This window comes from Ruditapes philippinarum, unplaced genomic scaffold, assembly GCF_026571515.1.
Source record: "Ruditapes philippinarum isolate M1 unplaced genomic scaffold, ASM2657151v2 ctg298_1_1_1_1, whole genome shotgun sequence".
Lineage (NCBI taxonomy): Eukaryota > Metazoa > Mollusca > Bivalvia > Venerida > Veneridae > Ruditapes > Ruditapes philippinarum.
In genome coordinates this window covers 419,777-446,239 of record NW_026853973.1, presented here as the reverse complement: position 1 = coordinate 446,239, position 26,463 = coordinate 419,777, and the positions used below count along the sequence as shown (strand labels likewise).

The 26,463-nt window shown below is 34.6% G+C and overlaps 1 protein-coding gene across 1 annotated transcript; it reads right to left on the bottom strand.

The window, feature by feature from the left end:
• Window positions 1–369: 369 nt before the first annotated feature.
• LOC132738575 (transcription initiation factor IIA subunit 1-like) lies at window positions 370–26,463 on the bottom strand. Its single transcript, XM_060726087.1, has 9 exons — window positions 26,305–26,463; window positions 18,737–18,838; window positions 16,827–16,944; window positions 11,365–11,435; window positions 7,192–7,300; window positions 6,467–6,576; window positions 5,573–5,932; window positions 2,086–2,175; window positions 370–642 (listed from the first exon to the last, which is right to left on the bottom strand). Exons 1-9 carry the CDS (start codon window positions 26,323–26,325, stop codon window positions 535–537), a joined length of 1,089 nt encoding a protein of 362 aa, XP_060582070.1. The 5' UTR covers window positions 26,326–26,463; the 3' UTR covers window positions 370–534.

Genomic DNA, 26,463 nt, shown 5'->3' with positions numbered 1-26,463 from the left:
AGTTCCTTATCACTTAAACTTTAATGACAATTATCAATACAAAAATTATAAACCAAATCAAAAGCTATTTTATTTTTGTTTAGATTTAATACAAACAATTTCTAATTTCTTTCATCTATATAAAGGTATATTTTAAAGCATCACAATATACAATTGATAGTTTAGAAGAAATGTTTCAATGAATTTCAAATATTCAATCGTGGATGATTTATATTTAAACATTATCTCTTTATTTGTCAGAATTTGGGTGAAATATCATTGTCAAACAATAAACAATAATATTACATATGGCAAATAATTATTTTGTAATACAACATATATAAAACCGATCAAAGCCAGAACAATTTGAAAAAAAAATTAAATGATTAAAATTAAACCATGATTTTTACACACAAAAAACACAGTCTGGACTGGTACTGCACTTAATTGTAAAGTAATAGAAAAATGCTAGAAAAAAAGAGATACAGTCTGCAACATTTTTGGACTGGTTTACAGATCACAGTTCCAAGTTCACTGTTCATAGAGTAAATATGACTACCATTCTGCATCACCAATACCTCTCTGAAACACATGGTCTTTTCCTTCTAGATTCATAATTCCATCTTTGAGATTAAACTTCCATTTACTTTTGTTTCTGCTTATCTGCAAAAGAAAACCTTTTCTATGAGATTTACCTGTTTTTTTCACTAATTTTAATATGACACCCACTTGAAAGCAGATGGAGAAAAACTTCACACAGTAAACAACTGACACTTTATTCAATTCAACAAAGTTATTGACCATTCTGAAGTAAAATTACTACACAAAAGAAAGAACTAGGTAAAAACTTTTAGACATTTCTTTTTTATCACCAAGATATACTATTCAGATTTTTTTTATCAAACATAAATAATAAGGGAGTAGCTTGTCAACGCTTTTAAAAAGATTTAAGAACTTTTAGATTGATTTTAGCCAATAATCAACTACAACAATTTATGACTGCCACAATTTCTAACTGCCCTGATTTTATATAAGAAATATATAAGATAAATGACTTTTATATACAAAAAAATCAAAGTGATACAAATTTGTGACTCTGCTTATATTCTAATAATCCCATGAAAGATATAGAAACACATTTATCATTTCTTTAATATATGACCCAGTTTACAATGGAGCAAGTAAAGCTGTATAGAGTACATGAACTTCCAAAACAGAATGTCAGTGTGAGATGTGTAACTAAGTGTATGAAACGAAGAAACATCCTATGAAAAAATAAATGGTGCTTTTACAAGATCTGGTTTTCTATTTTAAAATTGTATCTTAACCTGTGTTTGGTAAACACATACGACCCTAGCAATGATTCTGATCAGTAATCAATTTACCAAAAAGTTTTAATCAGTCACTCAGTTAAACATTTCAAATGAGACAACACTTAAGAAAAATTATAAATTTTAACACAGCTATGCAACCTGAGACAGCAGTCATGACATTTTGTTCTTGTCAGAAAAAAAATTGGTGGCATGATATTATTTTTTAATGGAGTTGAAAACTATTCAATTGCCAAATAAGACATAAATGCTAAATTGCTTGTGTAATAAGGGGTGACAAATAAAGAAAAAGAAACGGGCATAATCATGGCCTTGATTTTGATGTATATTCATATAAAGCAACTAGTTGTATCAAACCGGACTGTATTATTTAACCCGATGCAAATATACAGTTCAATTACTGTTTGCCAAGGGGCATAAAAATACAAAAACGTAAATCCATAGCAAACTTTCATACCTTACCCATCATAATTAAGACGGGTATATTAGTTATTACAGTATGAAACAACTGATAAGATGTTTTATGGGATTTTAATTCTAATTACTTTAGTTCATTTACTGCCATAAAAGTAAAGGTTTAATATGTTTTATGTCAGTGAAAAATAAGCATTCAATTGTAATATTTGTTCCAGTTATTCTAGGAAATTTCACAGGCAATTGTAATTTTATACTTAAAATGTAAGATGACATATGTCACGATCTGTAATTCAGTCAAAAGAATTTAACCATCAACTTTTACTGGTAAGCAAGTATTCACAATATAATGTAAGCCTACCTTTTCAAATTGACAAACAACTACATTATCTGTATCAAACAGTTCTGTAGGATCTTCTTCACTGACATCATCATCTGAGTTCAAAGGCTCCTACAAAATTAATCATGAATGCATAGGTTCTATTTTAAATGAGCATACAATATGTGAACTCTCCCACTTTTAGTGGCAAACTCCCACTTTCTCCAGTCGTATTTTCAAAGTTTTTTCTTAAAATAAGGGGTATTTTCACAAATTAAAGAAATTTCGCTATTTTTCATGTCAGAATTTCCTTCTTTGTTTATTGCAAATTCTAAAATCTCCCTCTTTTTTGAAGAAAAATCTTCCACTTGATCATCAAAATAGTTCACATGAATGAATGAGTTTCTAGTTACACAAATAATATTCACCCAAAATCTGCGGAATTTCCTTGTCTTTTAACAAAAGTTTAGACTTGTCTCTAACTTTCTTTTCAAAACAACCCATTACCACTATTTGACCTTTATTTTATGCTTTTGAGTGGACTACTGATTTATCTATGAAAATTATATTTGATAACTTCACAGTGAAAATTATCAAAATATAATTTCACACTTTTCAATGACGAGACTACTTTTTAAAGGTTTTCCCCATTTGGCATCTCAATTTTAGTTTTGCTGACAAGTCTAACATTGTCAGGGCTGTTAAGAGAAAAGTAACTTAAATTTCAACAAGATTGCATTTGAGAAAAATGCTATGCCACCGCATGGTTCAAATTTCATAGCTGTACATCAAAGGACAAGAAAGTAGGTCACATCATCAAAATCTAGGTCAAAGTTCAATTTTACAACTAAAACTGTGCACATGGTCAAAATGTCATTGCTGTACATCAAAGGACAAGAAAGTAGGTCATTGTCCCCTTGGGCAAGGCATAATTTTGACCCAAGGGTTTAATAACAATCTTGATACAGGTCCACAAAACAACATTTCAAGTCAAATATCTAAGCTATAGCTTTCTCCCATTCAGAAAACATTTGTTTTATTTTCTGTTTTTACTACGTGTACATAATGAGAATCACTGCCCCCATGCAGGGCCAATTTTTGACATTTGAAAAACTTTGGTAGAGGACCTATAGATGATATTATATATCAAACATCAAAGCTCTATGCCTTGAACCTTCAGACAAATTTTTTTTTTCACTATATGTACATAATGAAAATCAATGACCCCCGGGGCGGAACCAATTTTGACCCCAGGGCTAAAATTTGAACAATCTTGCTAGAGGTTCACTACATAATGTTTCATGCAAAATATCTTAACTTTATCCTTTGTCAATTTAGAGAAGATGATTTTTTAAGTTTTAACTATATACATATAAGATAAACCTATGGCTCCCAGGGGCGGGGCTTATTTTGACACAAGAGGCAAAATTTGAACATCTTTGGTAGAGTACCTTTCATATGATGATATTATTTAACAAATATTAAAGCTAGATCTAAGCCTTGTACCTTCAGACAATAAGATTTTTTTATTTTTCACTATATGTATATATTGAAATCAATGACCCCCAGGGCGGGGGTAATTTTGACCCCAGGGCTATAATTTGAACAATCTTGCCAGAGGTTTACAACACAATGTTTCATGCAGAATATCTAACCCCTAGCATTTGTCAATTGCTAGAAGATTTTTTTTTTAAGTTTTTACTATATACATATAAGGAAAACCAATGACCCCTGGGACGGGGTTGATTTTGACCCCAGGGCTATAATTTGAACAATCTGGGTAGAGGTCTACCAGACAATGCCTTATGCAAAATATCTAAGCTCTAGGCCTTTTGGGTCTTTACAAGAAGGTGTTTTTAGTTTTTACTGTATGTACATATAGCGAAAATAAATGACCCCGGGGCGGGGCCGATTTTGACCCAAGGGCTATAATTTGAACAATCTTGGTAAGGGTCTACCAGATGATGCCTTATGCAAAATATCTAAGCTCTAGGCCTTTTGGGTTTTTACAAGACGGTATTTTAAGTTTTTACTATATGTACATAGTGAAAATCAATGACCCCCGGGGCGGGGCCAATTTTGACCCCAGGGCTAAAATTTGAACAATCTTGTTAGAGGTCTACCAGACAATGCCTTATGCAAAATATCTAAGCTCTAGGCCTTTTGGGTCTTTACAAGAAGATTTTTTAAATTTATTCTTATAATTCCTTTTGGTTGCCATGGCAACCAGATTTCTGCATGGAATGAAATTCTTTGAACAACTTTGGAAGCCCTTCACCCAAGGAACAATCCTGCCAAGTTTGGTTGAAATTGGACAAGTGGTTTTTCACAAGAAGATTTTTTAAGTTCACTATATAATCTATATAACACACACACACACAAACAAACACACACACACACAGGTGAATCGCTATATGCCACCGCATCGCAGATGCTGCGGTGGCATAAAAAGTAACAAAAAGAAACAAGAGGGCCAAGATGGCCCTAGATCGCTCATCTGACCCATCAAACTCATCCAAGCAATTACTAAGACAAGCATCCTGACCAAGTTTGACAATTGTGTCAAAAATGTGACCACTAGAGTGTTAACAAGGTTTTCTATATTTGGGCAGTGACCTAGTTTTTGACCCCAGGTGCCCATATTCGAACTTGACCTAGAAATCATCAAAGCAAACTAGGAGACCAATTAACAAGATATTTGGATAACAACACTATATAGTTAACAAGATTTTTCTTTTTTTTAGCTCTTGTGACTAAATTCAGTTCATTTAAGAGATAAGGGCTTTGTACAGTGACCTCCTATTATACTCTCAAATAAGTCGTTTTGATGCGAAAAAATTAACCACTCAGGCCTACGGCATCATACGGATCAAAACTCTAAACCAGTGTTAAACACCACTCAGACCGATATTATTTCTTAAACATTTTTTTTTTGGAGTTTCTGAGAAACCAAAGAGTTACAGCAATGACAGCATAAACACAGATGCGAAAGCCTGGGTGAGTACAACAGCTCTCCCTATTCTTGGAATAATAAGGTAATAAGTACATTAATTGAAACAAGAATTAATTGAAAAAAAAAAATCTCTTTTGCATTATAGTCAACAACAAAATAATAAGCAATCATCAAAGTATTGCATATAACACAAAGTCCCCTACATGTTCAAACCCCATAAGAACCATATCAGTAACACTATGACGGGCCATGGCCTTTCAATTTTGCCATAAATGAACAAGGTCAATCTTTGTCTGTATCATTGTAAAGTTTGCCTGCCTAATATTTCAAGTCCATTTGTTGTCATAGCAAAAAGATTTTTCAATTAGGAAGAAAAAATAATGTGCATATTCTCCATACTGACATATTTCCATATTTTAAGTTTCATAAAAATATTTTTAGTACTTTAAGAGTTATCATGTGATCCAGTTTTGTGCATGAGCAGACTAACTCACAGATGGCCAGAAAGCAAACCTAAAGTTCCCTAGATGGTGAAACCAGTAGGGTACTAATATTCACAATAGTGACATATTTTACCTCTTCTTCCCCCTCTTCTTCACCATCCTCTTTCTCATCATCATCATCATTCCCATCATCATCATCATAATCATCATCATCTGATGAACTTGTGTCATGGTTTCCATCTAATTGAGGTACCCGGCTTTTTATACTTCTTTTGATATCTCTCGCCAACTTTTTTGACATTGCTTTGGAAGCTTCAAATTCAATCTCAACTTCTTGCTTGTAGCAACCACAAGCACCAGAACAGCTAGGCTCACTGTCTTGTGAGGAACAGGGTTGCTCTGTGTTTAGTGTATCTGTATCTCTGTGCTCTGTGTCAGTTGTATCTGTGTGTTTTTCATCATGTACACCATCAAATTGAGGAAGATTTTGTCCCTAAAAACAGAACATTATAGTGAAATACACAGTGACTATCATATACACAGTAACTATTAATGGGTATAAAGCTATATCTCTGTTATTTAACAAACATGAAAATTTTATTTCATGCATGTCCCAACTGTCTTAAGAAGAAATACAAACATATTTCTTTCATACTGTTGTAGTATTCTTTCATAAAGTTTAAAAAAAGTTTAAACAACAATTTTTCAAACTACAGGCAGCAGTTATACAGCTCTTTACTATTTAAATGTAAATAAATTCAAGATAAACATCTCATCTCAGAAATCTTTCAAAGTTTTGAACAATTATTCCATGTTTTTTCCCCTTTAGATAAACGCACACACAAAAATAATATCAAAAAGACATCATATTGTATCTTCCTATGACTGGCAGATTTAATTGTTAAAGTTGTTTTATTTGTACCAACAATGCTGGTGTAGTGGTGAGTAGGATGAACATAACATACTTAAAGTGACACTTGTAAGAACTATAATTGAAATATACTGAGCAGCATATTGAATTGCATACCTGTACTTGTTGTATTTGTCCTGGTTGGGCTTGTATGATTTGCTGACCCATGCTTACCATCTGACCTTGACCACTAGGGGTTAATGCTTGCAATATATACTGACCATTGGCTGAAACAAAACAAAATGAGCATTTAAATACATGACATGAAAAAATGGTTGGGATCATCCAATGGGTCAGACATCTGTAGATGATTCTCAACTTTACAATAGTTATAACACCTTTTCTCCCTTATAACCCTCTTATAACCTACTACCGGTAAACAGAGGCATTCCCAATGAAAAACACGTTTTTCCCTAAACTGAGAATTATAAAATTTCTAATTGTCTGTCTGCATTAAATTTTTTGTCAATTTTCTTTAAAAATGAATTTTTATATAAAAGGAAATGCCCTGATGTTACTTAGATGCACAAGACTACCAAAAGAAGCTATTCTTTTATTATGTGTTCCAGAAGTTCCTTTTGATTACTCTGAAATTCTCCATCTTAAGACATTTTACAATGCTTTTTTTTCCAATTTAAGTATTGTTGCTGGCATTCCTAAACATTCTCATTTATGTTCTGATAAGTTTTGTAAACTGTTAATTTATCTGATGAAAGAAATGGTTGAATTATGTTGACACTATTTTGATGTTTTTGTTGTTATTTTTAACTGTTATCTTCAACTGTTGGTTACAAAATGTTTATTCCAGCTAAATTGTGTATGCCCAATCATTTGTAAATTACCTGTTTGTTGAAGGGTAAGTTGAGCACCTGGGTTAACATTGACTAGAGCTTGAAGTTGTTGAGGGAACATTCCACCCTGGGCAGAAAATGCCATGCTAGCTGCATTACTCTGAAATACAAAGTAAATATTACTGGTAACAATAAAGTCTCCAACAAACAGTAATCCTATTCTATTTTTTTTTTTGATTTCCTATACAAATTGAACTTTTTTAAGTAAAACAAAACTATAATGGGGGTTGAGGTAAACTGGGTATCATCTTAAGAGTTTAATATAAAAGCCCAATTAACAATTTATTTTTTGTAATCATAGACTTCCACTGTGCAGGACTGTCCCATGGAAATTTCAATTATTTTAAAATCAAAATATGAAAAAGAGCAACTTGTAGAATAAAAATTCTAAACTACATGGATGTACAGACTGGTTATATACTGACCAGACTACATGTTATATTCTGACTAGACTACATGAATGTACAGACTAGTTATATTCTGACCAGGCGTAACATGGATGTTCAGACTAGTTATATTCTGACCAGATAACATGGATGTACAGACTGGTCATACACTGACCAGACTACATGGATGTACAGACTGGTTATTTTCTGACCAGACTACATGGATGTACAGACTGGTCATATACTGACCAGACAACATGGATGTACAGACCAGTTACATACTGACCAGACTACATGGATGTACTGACCAGCTATATTCTGACCAGACTACATGGATGTACAGACTGGTTATTTCTGACCAGACTACATGGATGTACAGACTGGTCATATACTGACCAGACTACATGGATGTACAGACCAGTTACATACTGACCAGACTACATGGATGTACTGACCAGCTATATTCTGACCAGACTACATGGATGTACAGACTGGTCATATACTGACCAGACTACATGGATGTACAAACTTGTTATATTCTGACTAGACTACATGGATGTACAAACTGGTTATATAAGGACCAGACTACATGAATGTACAAACTGGTTATATACGGACCAGACTACATGGATGTACAGACTGGTTATTTTCTGACCAGACTACATGAATGCACAGACTGATTATTTTCTGACCAGACTACATGGATGTACAGACTGGCTATATTCTGACCAGACTACATGGATGTACAGACTGGTCATATACTGACCAGACTACATGAATGTACAAACTTGTTATATTCTGACTAGACTACATGGATGTACATACTGGTAATATACTGACCAGACTACATGGATGTACATACTGGCTATATACTGACCAGACTACATGGATGTATAGACTGGTCATATACTGACCAGACTACATGGATGTTCAGACTGGTTATATTCTGACCAGACTACATGAATGTACAGACTGGTTATTTCTAACCAGACTACATGAATGTACAAACTGGTTATATACTGACCAGACTACATGGATGTACAGACTGGTTATATACTGACCAGACTACATGGATGTACAGACTGGTTATATACTGACCAGACTACATGGATGTACAAACTGGTTATATACTGACCAGACTACATGAATGTACAGACTGGTTATATACTGACCAGACTACATGGATGTACAGACTGGTTATATACTGACCAGACTACATGGATGTACAGACTGGTTATATACTGACCAGACTACATGGATGTACAGACTGGTTATATTCTGACCAGACTACATGGATGTACAGACTGGTCATATACTGACCAGACTACATGGATGTACAAACTGGTTATATACTGACCAGACTACATGGATGTACAAACTGGTTATATACTGACCAGACTACATGAATGTACAGACCAATAATATACTGACCAGACTACATGGATGTATAGACTGGTTATATACTGACAAGACTACATGAATGTACAAACTGGTTATATTCTGACTAGACTACATGGATGTACAGACTGGTTATGGATGTACAGACTGGTCATACACTAACCAGACTACATCGATGTACAAACTGGTTATATTCTGACCAGACTACATGGACGTACAAACTGGTTATATACTGACCAGACTACATGGATGTACAGACTGGTTATATTCTGACCAGACTACATGGATGTACAGACTGGTTATATTCTGACCAGACTACATCGTATGTACAAACTGGTTATATTCTGACCAGACTACATGGATGTACAGACTGGTTATATACTGACCAGACTACATGGATGTACAGACTGGTTATATTCTGACTAGACTACATGGATGTACAGACTGGCTATATTCTGACCAGACTACATGGATATACAGACTGGTCATATACTGACCAGACTACATGAATGTACAGACTGGTTATATACTGACTAGACTACATGGGTGTACAGACTGGTTATATACTGACCAGACTACATGAATGTACAGACTGGTTATATTCTGACTAGACTACATGAATGTACAGACTGGTCATATACTGACCAGACTACATGGATGTACAAACTGGTTATATACTGACCAGAATACATGGATGTACAGATTGGTTATATACTGACCAGACTACATGAATGTACAGACTGGTTATATACTGACTAGACTACATGAATGTACAGACTGGTTATTTTCTGACCAGACTACATGAATGTACAGACTGATTATTTCTAACCAGACTACATGAATGTACAAACTGGTTATATACTGACCAGACTACATGGATGTACAGACTGGTTATATACTGACCAGACAACATGGATGTACAGACTGGTAATATACTGACCAGACTACATGGATGTACAAACTGGTCATATACTGACCAGACTACATGAATGTACAGACTGGTTATATACTGACCAGACTACATGGATGTACAGACTGGTTATATACTGACCAGACTACATGGATGTACAGACTGGTAATATACTGACCAGACTACATGGATGTACAGACTGGTTATATACTGACCAGAATACATGGATGTACAGACTGGTTATATACTGACCAGACTACATGAATGTACAGACTGGTTATATACTGACTAGACTACATGAATGTACAGACTGGTTATTTTCTTACCATACTACATGGATGTACAAATTGGTTATATACTGACCAGACTACATGTATGTACAGACTGGTTATATTCTGACCAGACTACATAGATATACAAACTGGTTATATACTGACCAGATTACATGGATGTACAGACTGGTTATATTCTGACCAGACTACATGGATGTACAGACTGGTCAATACTGACCAGACTACATGAATGTACAAACTGGTTATATACTGACCAGACTACAAGGATGTACAGAACTGATTATTTTCTGACCAGACTACATGGATGTACAGACTGGCTATATTCTGACCAGACTACATGGATACACAGACTGGTCATATACTGACCAGACTACATGAATGTACAAACTTGTTATATTCTGACCAGACTACATGGATATACAGACTGGTCATATACTGACCAGACTACATGAATGTACAAACTTGTTATATTCTGACCAGACTACATGGATGTACAGACTGGTTATATACTGACCAGACTACATAAATGTACAAACTGGTTATATTCTGACAAGACTACATGGATGTACAGACTGGCTATATTCTGACCAGACTACATGGATATACAGACTGGTCATATACTGACCAGACTACATGAATGTACAAACTTGTTATATTCTGACCAGACTACATGGATGTACAGACTGGTTATATACTGACCAGACTACATAAATGTACAAACTGGTTATATTCTGACTAGACTACATTGATGTACAGACTGGTCATATACTGACCAGACTACATGAATGTACAAACTTGTTATATTCTGACCAGACTACATGGATGTACAGACTGGTAATATACTGACCAGACTACATTAATGTACAAACTGGTTATATTCTGACTCGATAGACTACATGGATGTACAGACTGGTCATACACTGACCAGACTACATGAATGTACAAACTGGTTATTTTCTGACCAGACTACATGGATGTACAAACTGGTTATATACTGACCAGACTACATGAATGTACAAACTGGTTATTTTCTGACCAGACTACATGGATGTACAAACTGGTTATATACTTACAAAACCACATGACCATACAGACTGGTATAAACTGATGACATGAGCAGCTCATTATATACAGTAAAGGAAGATTAAGGCTGAAGGTAAAATATTTGAGAACTTACAATCTGTCCATCTTGATTTATTTGTACAGGTATAGGAATCTGCTGTTGTACGCCACTCCCTGCAGGTACCACTGGAATAACATAGTTATAACAGAATATTCATAGTGCTTCAAACATATTTGTGTATTAATGTTAAAATAGATTACAAAAAGAGCTAAGTTCTGCTCAAACTTACTTCCACTGCAGATATTAACTTGGCATATATTATAATTGCTACATGAATTTGTAAGGTATGTGGAGAAGAATTTTATATTACTGCTGATATTTTGTTCACACAAAGAGAGGCAAAAAAAGCCAACATTCCTGAAATTTAAAATTTAATGTACGTATATGACCCTGGTAATAAAAAACTGCAACAGTGAATAAATTTTTCAAAGAAAGTATTTTTAATCTAAAAAAATTAATACTAAATTTAAAGTAGGTATTTAAAATCTAAAGAAATTACTGTCTTAAGCAATAACAATGAAAACCATATAATTAAACAAGTAGTTTGACATTTCTATACATGTAGAGTTTCGAATTTTCAATCTAATTGGGTCAAGTTAGATTTTCCATGACTTACAGACTACTTTACAGATAAACTTTTCAAAAAAAAATTCTTGACCTCAGTAAAGAAAACAATTGCTACACAGCTCAGTCACACTCACAGCTTCTGCAATTTTAACGTATTGATGTAAGATAAAAGTTAATTATATGAGCTGCATCATGACAAAACCAACATAATGGGTTTGCAACCAGCATGGATACAGACCAGCCTGCGCATCCGCGCAGTCTGATCAGGATCCATGCTGTTTGTTATCAGTTTCACTACTTGTTATACGGTTTGTCAGCGAACAGCATGGATCCTAATCAGACTGCACGGATGCGCTGGCTGGTCTGGATCCATGCTGGTCGCAAACCCATTATGTTGGTTTTGTCTTGACTGGGCTCATATTTCTTAACAAGTCTAACATTCCAATGAACACTATATGTCCACTTTAAAGCTACATTAAATAAATATGTAAAAATATTTTGCCGTCGGCCTAATAATAAAATATTCTATAGTTTCATTAACCTGTTTAATAGTATTGTTGTAAATCTCATCAAATATTGTTCATAAATTAGGATTTTAAACAGGAAACCCCACGGTAACACTAAAGTTCTTATATGAATTTTAACATGCAAATGAAGACTATAATCAGCTCGTGTATGCGCTATATCACAGTTTTATAGTTGCTATCCGGAACACAGCAAATATGACATTTTCTTGTGCAAACACACTTTAACAGTTTTAGCTTCATGGTGCACTAAACCTGGGCTTCAGTTAAAGTAATCATCTCATAAAAAGATTAAATTTGTATGGAAACATCCGTTACAATGCGGAAATATACCGTTAAATTAGGACTGCTACTTATAGTCATGTTTGTTGATTTATTATTGATGTAACGATGATCCGAAGGCGGAGTTTCTCATGCAAACAGAAATTGTACTTCCCATTTCGCCACAATGAGGTTACCTATTTTTATGCTTATAAAACTCATTTTGGTTGTCTGGACACCAAAATAAGACCTGGAGTCGATATAAAACATATTTTATTAATGAAATGTCGCTATTTAGTTTTTTATGAAATTTATTAAATGTAACTTTAAGGACCTCTATCTTTGGAGCAATTACACAAACAGAATTTTCTTTTTCCTACATAATTAATAATCATATAAATATTTATAAACATAGTTGGTTAAATACATAAGCCATTCCTAATATTATTAAAATCCCTTCTTAGTAAGAAACAGCTGGTCTACCTACATGGTTAATACTGGTTAAAACAAATTAAGATACAAGTTTATTGTAACAAAGCCAAAAATTGTTAAGCTCATTGCTTGGTAACCTCGGTCCTTAACAAGCATAGGTAAACTTGGCAACAGAAAACTCCTTCATGCATATAATATATTAAAATCACAGGAAATATTTGTTATTTTTTTAACTTATTAAATCATGTAAGATAAGTTAATTAATGTCCAGTATCAAAGTCAAACAAGAATAAGAAGTGTTTGCAAAGATCAGGCTTCGCGAAAGTTGCCGGACCGTCGGACATGTCCGGCAAAAATCAGGTCGGTCCGATATTTTTTTTCGGAGTTCCGGACCTTATGTCTGGTACGAATACCGGGATATATCCAAGACCGATCAAGACCAAGTTTTCTCCCTTGAATAAAAAAATGTAAACCGAGTTTTGATTCACCGTTTCATTATAAGTGTCCAATCAAATTCTAGATACATACGACTGTCAATAACCAAAATGTCGGTGTTACTACATTATTACGCTGGCGCTACGCCCGGCAAAAATCTTAAACTAACCAATGAAGAAAAAAAACGAAACAAAAGGAATACGAGTCCAGGCGCCGCCGAGAATTTGTGGGTAAATGGAAAAATGGCCGCTTTGATCATGAATGTTTTGATTTCCAGACAGTTCATCAATCTGGATAAACTAATGTTTTATTTAAGGGAATAAAATTGTGTTGCAAATCTTTAAAAGTTATGTCTTTAAAAAAAACACAAAGGTATTACCATATACATATATTTGGAAAAAAAATTTGGTCAGACAAAAGTTCTTTCGGTCAGACAAGAATTGAAAGTTAAAGTGTCTGACCGAATGTCAGGCAAATTTTTCAGCAGTTTCGCGAAGCCTGAAAGATAAAAAATACCCTCATTCAAAACAATTTTGTTAATTATTTAATAATAATATAATAGTGAAGTTTCCTAAATTTGAAGGCCATCAGTTATATTTCAATACCATAAAATGATGCTCTCTTTCAGATGTATGGTGATAAAAGTATAGAAGCTCTAACTTTTGGAATGTAAAGTTACAGTCTTTAGCAGATTGGTACAAAAACATTCACCTACTGATTGGGCCTGTAGAAACTAGAAAAAAAATATTTTTGATCAAAGGTCAGGCTTAACATCAGGAATTTAAAGTATTTGGCAAATATTATTTTATTAATATTACATTAAGACATCTGCATAATAAACAGTTGGGTTTCCGTGTAACTTGGAATATTTACATGTGCAGGTCCTTTAAAATATAAACAAGAACCGGTTGAACCGGGTGATGCTCCCCGAGAAGGTTCTGGACACAGGAAAGTATAAAAAAAATGAACAAAGGGCAATAACTCCAAAATTACACCAGGCTTTGTTAAGGTTCTTGAAGCGTTGCAGTTCTATCCAATTATATCTAGCTACCTACAAAGTTTCATGTTGATATATCTAATAGTTTTAAAGTAATGTCCAGGACAAAAGTCAAAAAGTAAAAATAAACAAAGGGCAATTACTTCAAAATAAGGCAAGGCAGAGTAATGATTCTTAAGCACTGCACTTCCACCCAATGAGACCTATCTATCTACAAAGTTTCATGTTGATATCTCTTATAATTTTAGAATAATGTCCCAGACAAAGTTCAAAGTGTCAAAATGAACAAAGGGCAATAACTACAAAAGAAGGCAAGACAGTGTTACAGTTCTTGTGCACTGCAAACTTACTCAATGAGATCTATCTACCTACAAAGTTTCATGTTGATATCTCTTATACATTAAGAAATATGTCCCGGACAAAGTTCAAAGTGTAAAAAATAAACAAAGGGGGATAATTAAAAAATTAGGCAAGGCAGAGTTAAGGTTCTTGTTCACTGCACACCTACTCAATGAGATCTATATACCTACAAAGTTTCATGTTGATACCTCTTATACTTTTAAAGTTATGTCCCGGACAAAGTTCAAAGTGTAAAATAAACAAAGGGGGATAATTCAAAAATTAGACAAGGCAGAGTTATGGTTCTTGTGCACTGAATACCTACTCAATGAGAACTATCTACCTACAAAGTTTCATGTTGATACCTCTTATACTTTTAGAGTTATGTCCCGGACAAATTTCAAAGTGTAAAATAAACAAAGGGGGATAATTCAAAAATTAGGCAAGGCAGAGTTACAGTTCTTGTTCACTGCACACCTACTCAATGAGATCTATCTACCTACAAAGTTTCATGTTGATACCTCTTATACTTTTAGAGTTATGTCCTGGACAAAGTTCAAAGTGTAAAATAAACAAAGGGGGATTATTCAAAAATTAGGCAAGGCAGAGTTACGGTTCTTGTGCACTGCACTTCTACTCAATGAGATCTATCTACCTACAAAGTTTCATGTTGATACCTCTTATACTTTTAAAGTTATGTCCCGGACAAATTTCAAAGTGTAAAATAAACAAAGGGGGATAATTCAAAAATTAGACAAGGCAGAGTTATGGTTCTTGTGCACTGCATACCTACTCAATGAGAACTATCTACCTACAAAGTTTCATGTTGATACCTCTTATACTTTTAGAGTTATGTCCCGGACAAATTTCAAAGTGTAAAATAAACAAAGGGGGATAATTCAAAAATTAGGCAAGGCAGAGTTACAGTTCTTGTTCACTGCACACCTACTCAATGAGATCTATCTACCTACAAAGTTTCATGTTGATACCTCTTATACTTTTAGAGTTATGTCCTGGACAAAGTTCAAAGTGTAAAATAAACAAAGGGGGATTATTCAAAAATTAGGCAAGGCAGAGTTACGGTTCTTGTGCACTGCACTTCTACTCAATGAGATCTATCTACCTACAAAGTTTCATGTTGATACCTCTTACACTTTTAAAGTTATGTCCCGGACAAATTTCAAAGTGTAAAATAAACAAAGGGGGGTAATTCAAAAATTAGGCAAGGCAGAGTTACGGTTCTTGTGCACTGCACACCTACTCAATGAGATCTATCTACCTACAAAGTTTCATGTTGATACCTCTTATACTTTTAGAGTTATGTCCCGGACAAAGTTCAAAGTGTAAAAATAAACAAAGGGGAATAATTCAAAAATTAGGTAAGGCAGAGTTACGGTTCTTGTGCACTGCACACCTACTCAATGAGATCTATCTACCTACAAAGTTTCATGTTGATACCTCTTGTTGTTTCAAAGTTATGTCCCGGACAAGAAAAGAGGACGGACGGACGGACGGACAAGGAGGCGACTATATGCTCCCCCGAAATTTTTTCGGGGAGCATAAATATATGAACTTTAGAATGTAAAGTCAGACATTTACATTGGAAAGTTTGATTTTAAGTAGAGCTAGTCCACATTTAATGAAGAATAGGCCGTCCGGTTAGCTCAATAGGTAGAGCTATGGACTGTGAATGGGGCAACCGGGCAGGTCACTTTCATTGTGATTGATCAATAAATCCTTTCTATGGTCATTCACACTGTACCTCTGCTTTGGCATGTACAGAAACTTTAGTTCCTTGTGAAAGTGAAGGCAACAAGTACTGTTAAACTGCTTGGCAGCCTGCCAGGTGGTTGAACTGTGCTCTGGTGAATTCAATGTGGCTTACTGTTGTCATCTGGAGTGAAAACTACCTCCACCACCACCAGTAGAAGACAAAGGCATATATATAAAACTAACATTACCAGTAGGTTGATTAGACTGTTGTTGTTGTAATAGTGGATATGGAATGTTGCTTGGAACCACAGGCTCAGGATCAGCTGGATCAAGGGCACGGGATGCAGTTAACTTTCCTTCCCATAACTGTTAAAAACACAACAAAACTGTCAACATGAATTTAAAATCAAACAGTAAATGGTACCAAAACAATGAAATGTAAGTATAACAAGAATGTCGAACGACACATATACCCCCCTTTCTAGCCATTGACTGACATAATTGGTAATTTTATTAAAGAAACTTGCCAAAAATGGGTACATGGAAGTGTTCAATTATGGAAAAATCAACGGAAACCATTTTGACATTTAAGGCCCATGTGACATTGACCTTTGACCTAATGACCCCTAAATCAATAGAGGTCATCTAATACTTATGACCAATAACTAGGTGAAATATGAAGACTTTGTGATGAATACTTTTCAAGATAATCAGCGGAAACCCTTTTGACATTTAAGGCCCCTGTGACCTTGACCTTTGACCTAGTGACCCCAAAATCAATAGGGGTCATCTACTAGTGATGACCAATCACTATGTGAAATATGATGACTTTGTGTGATGAATTCTTTTAAGATAATCAGCGGAAACCATTTTCACATTTTCCTGTGACCTTGACCTTTGACCTAGTGAAAAAATAATAGGGGTCATCTACTAGTGATGACCAATCACTTGTGAAATATGAAAACTTTGTGATGAATTCTTTTTAAGATAATCAGCAGAAATTATTTTCACATTTTAAGGTCCCTGTGACCTTGACCTTTGACCTTGTGACCCAAAATCAATAGGGGTCATCTACTAGTTATGACCAATCACTGTGTGAAATATGAAGACTTTGTGAAGCATACTTTTTAAGATAATCAGCGGAAACCATTTTGACATTTAAGGTCCTGTGACCTTGACCTTTAACCTAGTGACCCCAAAATCAATAGGGTCATCAACTAGTGATGACCAATCACTGTTTGAAATATGAAGACTTTGTGATGCATACTTTTAAAGATAATCAGCGGAAACCATTTTGACATTTAAGGTCCCTGTGACCTTGACCTTTGACCTAGTGACCCCAAAATCAATAGGAGTCATCTACTAGTGATGACCAATCACTGTGTGACATATGAAGACTTTGTGATACATACTTTTAAAGATAATCAGCGGAAACCATTTTGACATTTAAGGTCCCTGTGACCTTGACCTTTGACCTAATGACCCCAAAATCAATAGGGGTCATCTACAAGTGATGACCAATCACTGTGTGAAATATGAAAACTTTGTGATACATACTTTTAAAGATAATCAGCGGAAACCATTTTGACATTTAAGGTTCCTGTGACCTGACCTTTGACCTAGTGCCCCCAAATCAATAGGGGTCATCTACTAGTAATGACCAATCACTGTGTGAAATATGAAGACTTTGTGATACATACTTTTAAAGATAATCAGCGGAAACCATTTTGACATTTAAGGTCCCTGTGACCTTGACCTTTGACCTAGTGACCCCAAAATCAATAGGGGTCATCTACTAGTAATGACCAATCACTGTGTGAAATATGAAGACTTTGTGATACATACTTTTAAGATAATCAGCGGAAACCATTTTCACATTTAAGGTCCCTGTGACCTTGACCTTTGACCTAGTGACCCCAAAATCAATAGGGGTCATCTACTAGTTATGACCAATCACTATGTAAAATATGAAGACTTTGTGATAAATACTTTTCAAGATAATCAGCGGAAACCATGTGGTCTACCGACGGACAGACCGACGGACGGACCGACAGACAGACATTAGCAAAACAATATACCCCCTCTTCTTCGAAGGGGGCATAATAATATAATAAATATTGTAATGATTTTCCTTGGTAATTAAGTGGTAACAATTTACCTGTTTAAGTTCCTGTAAAACTTGTTCATCAACCCCTTCATCCAGAAAAGCCTCTTTTACATTGGTTAACACATCTTCAACAACAGTGAAATACAGCTTCCTCTGAAATAAAAAAGGCCCATAAGCATGACAGTGTTTTAATGAATGTGATGGAAGAAAAAAAGGTAATGTATGACTTACTAAATACATTCAATTAACATTTTATTTCACAGAACATATATGAATTACAACAGAAACACATCAAATTATTTCTGTAATATTTTATCCGAACATTATTTAACATCAATTTGTTCAATACCAATGTTTTCTTTAAATATATTTTAAAAGCTTTCTTGATAAATGTAGCTACACTTGTAGTTTAGTAAAGTTGATGTATATTTATCTGACATGGACATGGTCTGTTTCTTTGCTTACAACAGCGTGATTTTTATGTTTTGAGGCAGCCAAAATTGTATTTGAGACAGTCATCAATACCAATGCCATCTCCTAATGACAACAAGAGGATGCTTAAATGTATGCAATATATAGAGGATATTGAATGAGTGTAAGTTCAATACTAAATTTATTGCACGAGTTGAATAAAATTATATTATGCGAGCCTCTGGCGAGCATAATATTATTTTATTCAACGAGTGCAATAAATTCAGTAATTAACTTACACGAATTTAATATTCTATTTATCACATACCAAAAATAAAGACCGTTTAAAGTGAAATAAGTCATTTATCATTGACGCGCCTATAGTATAACGCTAACATTTAGCGCGTCTTTACACTATGTTTGTATAACACTAATGACGTCACGTCAAAATATATGCACGGCCGTGCAATACCATATTTACGGAGTCGCAAAATCGGCACAGGTGTGTGATAAACATGTATAATTCTGCAGTACCATTAATCCATGTAAATATACATGTATCAGGGCTCGACAACTCAACTTGTGCGCTTGTATATACTAGTAAAAATTGACTCCGGATGAGTAAATCTCCTGGAAATGCTTGTCCGGCATGACGAGTGAAATTTCTAGCATAAAAATGATCAAATTTCAATTCAATTCTTTTGAAACCATTTTTCATGTTTCACTTGTAACACAGAGCACACTGTCACAATAATTCCCGTGTGTTTGATTGTGATGGGCAAAACAGTTGTTGATTTGTTGAATGCAATGCTAAATTCTGTCTGAATCGGTTTTGTAAATATACTAAAAGCTTGTGCGGCGATTCCGGTATGTAAGATAATACAAAAATTTGTTAACAAAATATTTTAAAATGTCACAATGCGAAATTCTGCAAATGTTTGGCCAGGGAGGAAAAAGTTAAACAGTGTCTTCAAAAAAAGAAAAAAGTGAGTCAGAACATGTAAGAAATCTATATTTTTTAAGCCTTGTTGTTGTTACTTTTCTTTTTCAATCCCTGATAAGGACATTATTGAAAGGAAGGTTATTTTCATTTGAATTATTTATCTGTTTACCAGAATGGAAAGATCAAATGTAGTTATAAATGTGATCTTCTCCCTATTCTATACAGCCTTTTCCAATCTATCATTTGGTCTTTGGAATGGATGGGGGTGCAATATAAAACTGCCTAGGCTAGGGAGGGCTATGGCCTATTTTTTTTAAACTTGTGCGCTTTAAGGGTCATCTTTTCTAATCTACTGTGTGGTCTTTAGTGAACTATAGGACAAGTACATATTGCAGCAGGACGAATAAAAATTCAAAGCTACTTGCCGAAATTTGTCGAACCCTGTGTATTTTAGACGATTGCTACAAGAACAGAATGTTGAACTGTTCTTAGTTTACCCCTTTTCTTTTAATGTACATGCTAATTTTGAAGAACTTGGATTATAGGTCTGAAGACTTGTGTTATGTGAAACTGATATAGAGTTAAATGAAAAAACTAAAACCAAGAATTTTGTAAGTCAACACTCCACAAAGAGTTCTAAATTATAGTCAATATCTACACTACAGCTATCGTTTCACCTTGACTCAAGACCTGTTTTTTGTGTTTCAGGTAAAAATGTTGTGGATATTTGTCATACGGAAGCATAGCTTAACCCATTACGCGATATAGTACACACCTTTTAACGCCTTTTTCACCCCCCCCCCCATTTTTTTGGTCTCAAATGGTGAAAAAATGCCTTATTTAGGCCCCCAACACTTGTTTTTGTTTGAGAAATGTTGTTTAAAAAACTTAAAGTGACCACTTTTTCAGCGCGGCCCCCCAATTAAAAGATACATCAGGGGGTTGCCAGAAGGGGGATGTTAGATGGGTTTGAAGGGGGGCGGCAGTCCCCGTTATTGCCAAGAAAATTTTAGACTTGTGAGAGGCTAAAAATGACCCCAGAGGAATCATAAGGTAATGTGTAACCAACGCTGAAAAGCATTTGACTCTATCTCAATCCACTGAGAAGTTGCAGCACTTTGAAATAAATTTTGATGGAAAAAATCAATGCAAAATAGTGATTTTTGGCAATTTTGAGATGTCTCCTCGTTGCCATGGTAACAGGAATTTAAGCCGCAAAGGCAATGGTCAAGTCAACACTTGTGCCAAGTTTGATTAGTATTGAAGCTGTTTTTATAGTTTTATAGCAATTTAAACTTGTTACAGGAGACTTTTCAATGAAAACAGCCATTTCATGAAGTTATGGGTTAAACCAGGAAATATCTATGATAACAAAAAGCTTTAATTCAGCCAAAACCTATGCCTGGGCCCTCATTATCCCATTTCACAATTTTTGGGCAGAAATTTCAGCCCATTACCCTCCCCAATTAAAGTGTACTTTTCCTTTTTATATGCCCAAAAATATTTTGTTATACCCCCTGGCGTCTGTCTGTTAGCAATTTGGTTTCCGGAGCATAACTTAAGTTCCATTTGGCCCACATTATTCAAACTTCATAGGATGATTGTCCATATTGGGTAGAAGACCCCTATTGATTTTGGGGTCACAAGGTCAAAGGTCACTATTACCTTAAAACTGAAAACAGTTTCCACTAAATAACTTAAGTATTAATCAACCTACAGCTAAAAAATTTTATAGGATGAACAGACATGTCCAATACATGACCCTAATTGATTAAAGGGCCATAAGGTCAAAGGTCAGGGTCACAATGATTTTCATTCTGAAAATTGTGGTTTCTGGAGCATAACACAAGTTCCATAAATTGGCTTACAGTGTTCAAACTTCATAGGATGATTCCCTATATTGAATAAAAAATCCATATCTTTATTGGGGTCACAAGGTCAAAGGTCAATATCAAATGATCTTAATATTGTTAACAGTTTTACAACTGTCAAACTTCATAGGATGATCACTTATATTGAGTACATTAATTATATGCCCGATATTATGTTATACCCCTGGCGTCTTTCCGTCATCCTTACTTAAAAACAAGATTGCATTTGAGAAAAATGCTTTGCCACCGCATTAATACAACACTAAATAGTAGTACTAAGTAGGAACAGATTTTCTTTGTTTCTATACAATTTTGAAGATTGTCATTATGCATAGATCCCTGACCTATCTAATTCTTATTATCAGATAAGTGGTTAAATCTGTTGTTAACTCAATAAAAGATCAGAGTAGGAATATATCAATGCACTTGAGTCTAGTGAATTGAATGTGAAGGTCATATTTCACACAGCCTAAATTTCATGACTACATCAAAGGACAACATAGTAAGACACTTTGTCAAAATCTAGGTCAGCTGAAATCAAAGTTCACTTAACATCTTAATCTGTACACATGGTTCAAATTTCATAATGGTTCAAATTTCATAGCTGTACATCAAAGGACAAGAAAGTAGGTCACATCATCAAAATCTAGTTCACCTGATATCAAAATTCAATTTTACAACTAAAACTGTGCACATGGTCAAAATTTCATTGCTGTACATCAAAGGACAAGAAAGTAGGTCACTGTCCCCTTGGGCAAGGCAAAATTTTGGACCCAAGGGTTTAATTCAAAACAATCTTGATACAGGTCCACCAAACAACATTTCAAGTCATATATCTAAGCTGTAGCTTTCTCCTATTCAGAAAAGATTTGTTTTATTTTCTGTTTTTACTATGTGAACATAATGAGAATCACTGCCCCTGGGCAGGGCCAATTTTAACACTAGGGGCAAAATTAAAACAACTTTGGTAGAGAACCCATTCAATATATTATAGAGCAAACATCAAAGCTCTATGCCTTGTACCTTCAGACAAAAACATTTCTTTTTTTTTACTATATGTACATAGTGAAAATCAATGACTCCTGGGGGTGGGGCCAATTTTGACCCCAGGGCTTTAATGTGTACAATCTTGCTAGAGGTTCACTACATAATGTTTCATGCAAAATATCTTAACTTTAGCCTTTGTAAATTTAGAGAAGATGATTTTTTAAGTTTTTACTATATTATAAGGAAAACCTATGGCCCATGTGGCGGCGCTAATTTTGACACAAGAGGCAAAATTTGAACAACTTTGGTAGAGTACCTATATATGATATCATTTAACAAATATTCAAGTTCTAAGCCTTGTACCTTCAGACAATAAGATTTTTTTATTTTTTACTATAATTATGTATATATTGAAAATCAATGACCCCGGGGCAGGGGCAATTTTGACCCCAGGGCTATAATTTGAACGATCTTGCTAGAAGTTCACTTCACAATGTTTCATGCAAAATATCTAATCTCTAGCATTTGCTAGAAGAAATTTTTTACTATAAAGTCTTTACTATATACATATAAGGAAAAAAATATGACCCCCGGGGTAGGGCCGATTTTGACCCCAGGGCTATAATTTGAACAATCTGAGTAGAGGTCTACCAGACAATACCTTATGCAAAATATCTAAGCTCTAGGCCTTTTGGGTCTTTACAAGAAGGTATTTTAAGTTTTTACTATATGTACATATAGTGAAAATCAATGACCCCCGGGGCGGGGCCAATTTTGACCCCAGGGCTATAATTTGAACAATCTTGGTAAGGGTCTATCAGACAATGCCTTATGCAAAATATCTAAGCTCTAGGCCTTTTGGGTCTTTACAAGAAGTTATTTTAAGTTTTTACTATATGTACATATAGTGAAAATCAATGACCCCCAGGGCGGGGCCGATTTTTACCCCAGGGTTATAATTTGACTAATATTGGTAGAGGTCTACCAGACAATGCCTTATGCAAAATAAATAAGCTCTAGGCCTTTTGGGTGGCATAACAAACACACACACAGGTGAATCGCTATATGCCACCGCATCGCAGATGCTGCGGTGGCATAAAAACACTTTTCGGGCATATAATGTTCCGCCTAGTGGAGCTCTTGTTTTTTGTTTTTTTTTTAATTTTACCAACCTACAGTAAAATTCTTATCTAAACGCCCCCGGGGGCTAAACATTTTCCAAAAGGGGGGCTATTATTAAAATACATTTTTCCTAAATCAAAAAATCACTGTAAAAACATTTAGTGTTAGCAAGTGTTGACAATTACATTAAAAAGTATAAAGGTTTTTTAGTTCATATTATACATATTTCAGTCTATGCGAAAGACTTCTGAGTTTTACTGGACAGTAGGTCCTGTAAACTGAAAATTTTTACTGGACCAAACATGATTTTACTGGACAAAAAAAAACCTGATTGGTATAGCATTTTGAGTCACTTAATAAGTGTCAACAGTCAAAAAATTTGTGTACAAAAAGAAAATTATATTATCAACGAAGTGAAGTTATCTTTTTTCACCATAATCAAAATGTAAACATAAATATTGTTATACATGTATTCAATGGATTTTGCTATTTAAACTTTAATTCCATACAGACTATATACTAGCAAAATGAGAGGGTAAATTTCAGCAAAAGTCTGGCATATGTAAACAGAATAATATATCGGTAATTTAGTGAAGTTGACAGATTATTTGTTCAATGATTTTGGTACCTTCACGTACAGTACATTTTAATTTTTGTCAACATCTTGGACGATCTTACATATCCCTAATTCGCTGCTAAACACCAGTTGAGCACATGTGTAATTGAGCATTACTCTAAGCCTGCGGATTAAAGTCGGCCTTTGCAAAATGTTGAATGTAAGGTTTTTACAAAACCTTAAGTTTTTACCGGAACGTCGGGCCGTCAATACATATATTTTTATCGGACCTTCTGATTTTTTACCGGTCAGGGCCGACGGTCCGATGGTCTTTCGGAATGACTGATATTTGTGTTTACTATAAATTAAAATGGGTTCTGAATGATTTGTATAATATTATATATTTAATTATGAGTTCAGCACTGATGAGTAGATTATTTTCATTATCAAAAGACCTGGGGGGGGGGGGGCTTTATTAGGGGAGGGGGCGTTTATTAGGATTATTACGTATAACACAAAATTATTAACATCATATTGAAAATTGATTTTTGCAAAATGAAATATGTAGTACTTCCAATTAAGAGGGTTTTTCTGTTGACATTTTCCAATTCCCCTACCTATAAGCCCTTGCCTGACTCTGAAAAAGTTAATTGGTCTTGGAAAATGACAAAGGTTGAAAGAATACATGAATAAAGTTTCAAGTGAAACTATCACACATTCATTTCTTCTGATGATTCAGTCAAAAGCCATGCCAGTGACTGTGACTTGAAAAGAGACATTTTTGATAAATTATATGGTTTACTGTCCCTTCCTAAAAATTCACCTTTAGACTGATAAATCTAGATTTTATTTCAAAGCTTTAAAGTGTGATAGGAGTATGCACAGGTCAACTGGAATTATCCCCTACCCCTCACCCCAACTGGGTACCCCCCATTTTCCCAAACCCTGGGACAAGTATACGTCATAGTGTCAAAAATCCCACTTTCTGCAGACTCTGCGGTGAACATCAAAGTGCCATCACAGGGACTTTTTAAACTTAAAGTGCAGTGACAATAACTATTGGACAGGACTTTACAAAAAGTTCATTATAATCTGAAAGTCACAAGTCCCCCGAATTTCCTGGGTAGAGGTAGTATGTCAGTAACAAAATGCATTATACCAACCTGTAAAGTTTTTTTTGACAAAGTCAAGCATGCATACAGCACAACATATACGTAGTCACATTCAAAATGTGCTATCTTCATGCAAATCTTTTTCTTTTCTTTCTTTATGACTTTTTTTTTCATTTTTTTGTTTGTTTATTGTTAATTAAATATCTACTAACAACTGATGAAACAACTTGTTAACGCTACAAGAAAACTTAAGACATGACAATTCATCTGCCACCGTTGAAATATTGTCCAATTTTTAATTTCTAAAATATAAAAAATAAATTAGGCAGGATGAACTTTATCCAAACCGTGTTATTCAATAATTTTATGTCGATACATAATTCAGTCATATTTTTTTAACCCATAAAAATATCCTAAGTGCCATATTGATATCATAAGTGGAATGATTATGATAACCATAACGTATCTAGCTCAATCAATTGCTTTCAATTAGTAAAGCAATTGACAGGCAAGATGGCTTCCTCACGCACCTTGACGAGAAAAAAACTGTTTCCATATTTTTGTAAAAAATAACGCGTTCTTGTTCAAGAGCACAAATAAATGTTACATAAACTTACGGCATAATTTGGGGTAGTCATTTCCGTATAACTATGCTAAAAAATCAGCGTGGGCTTCCCCTTTTCTCGCGATGTGGACTTCAGCGAAGCCAACTCAAAATGCGTCCACAATGGCTTATATAGCCGATATAAACTCAATTTCAATGAGAGGGGTCTCAC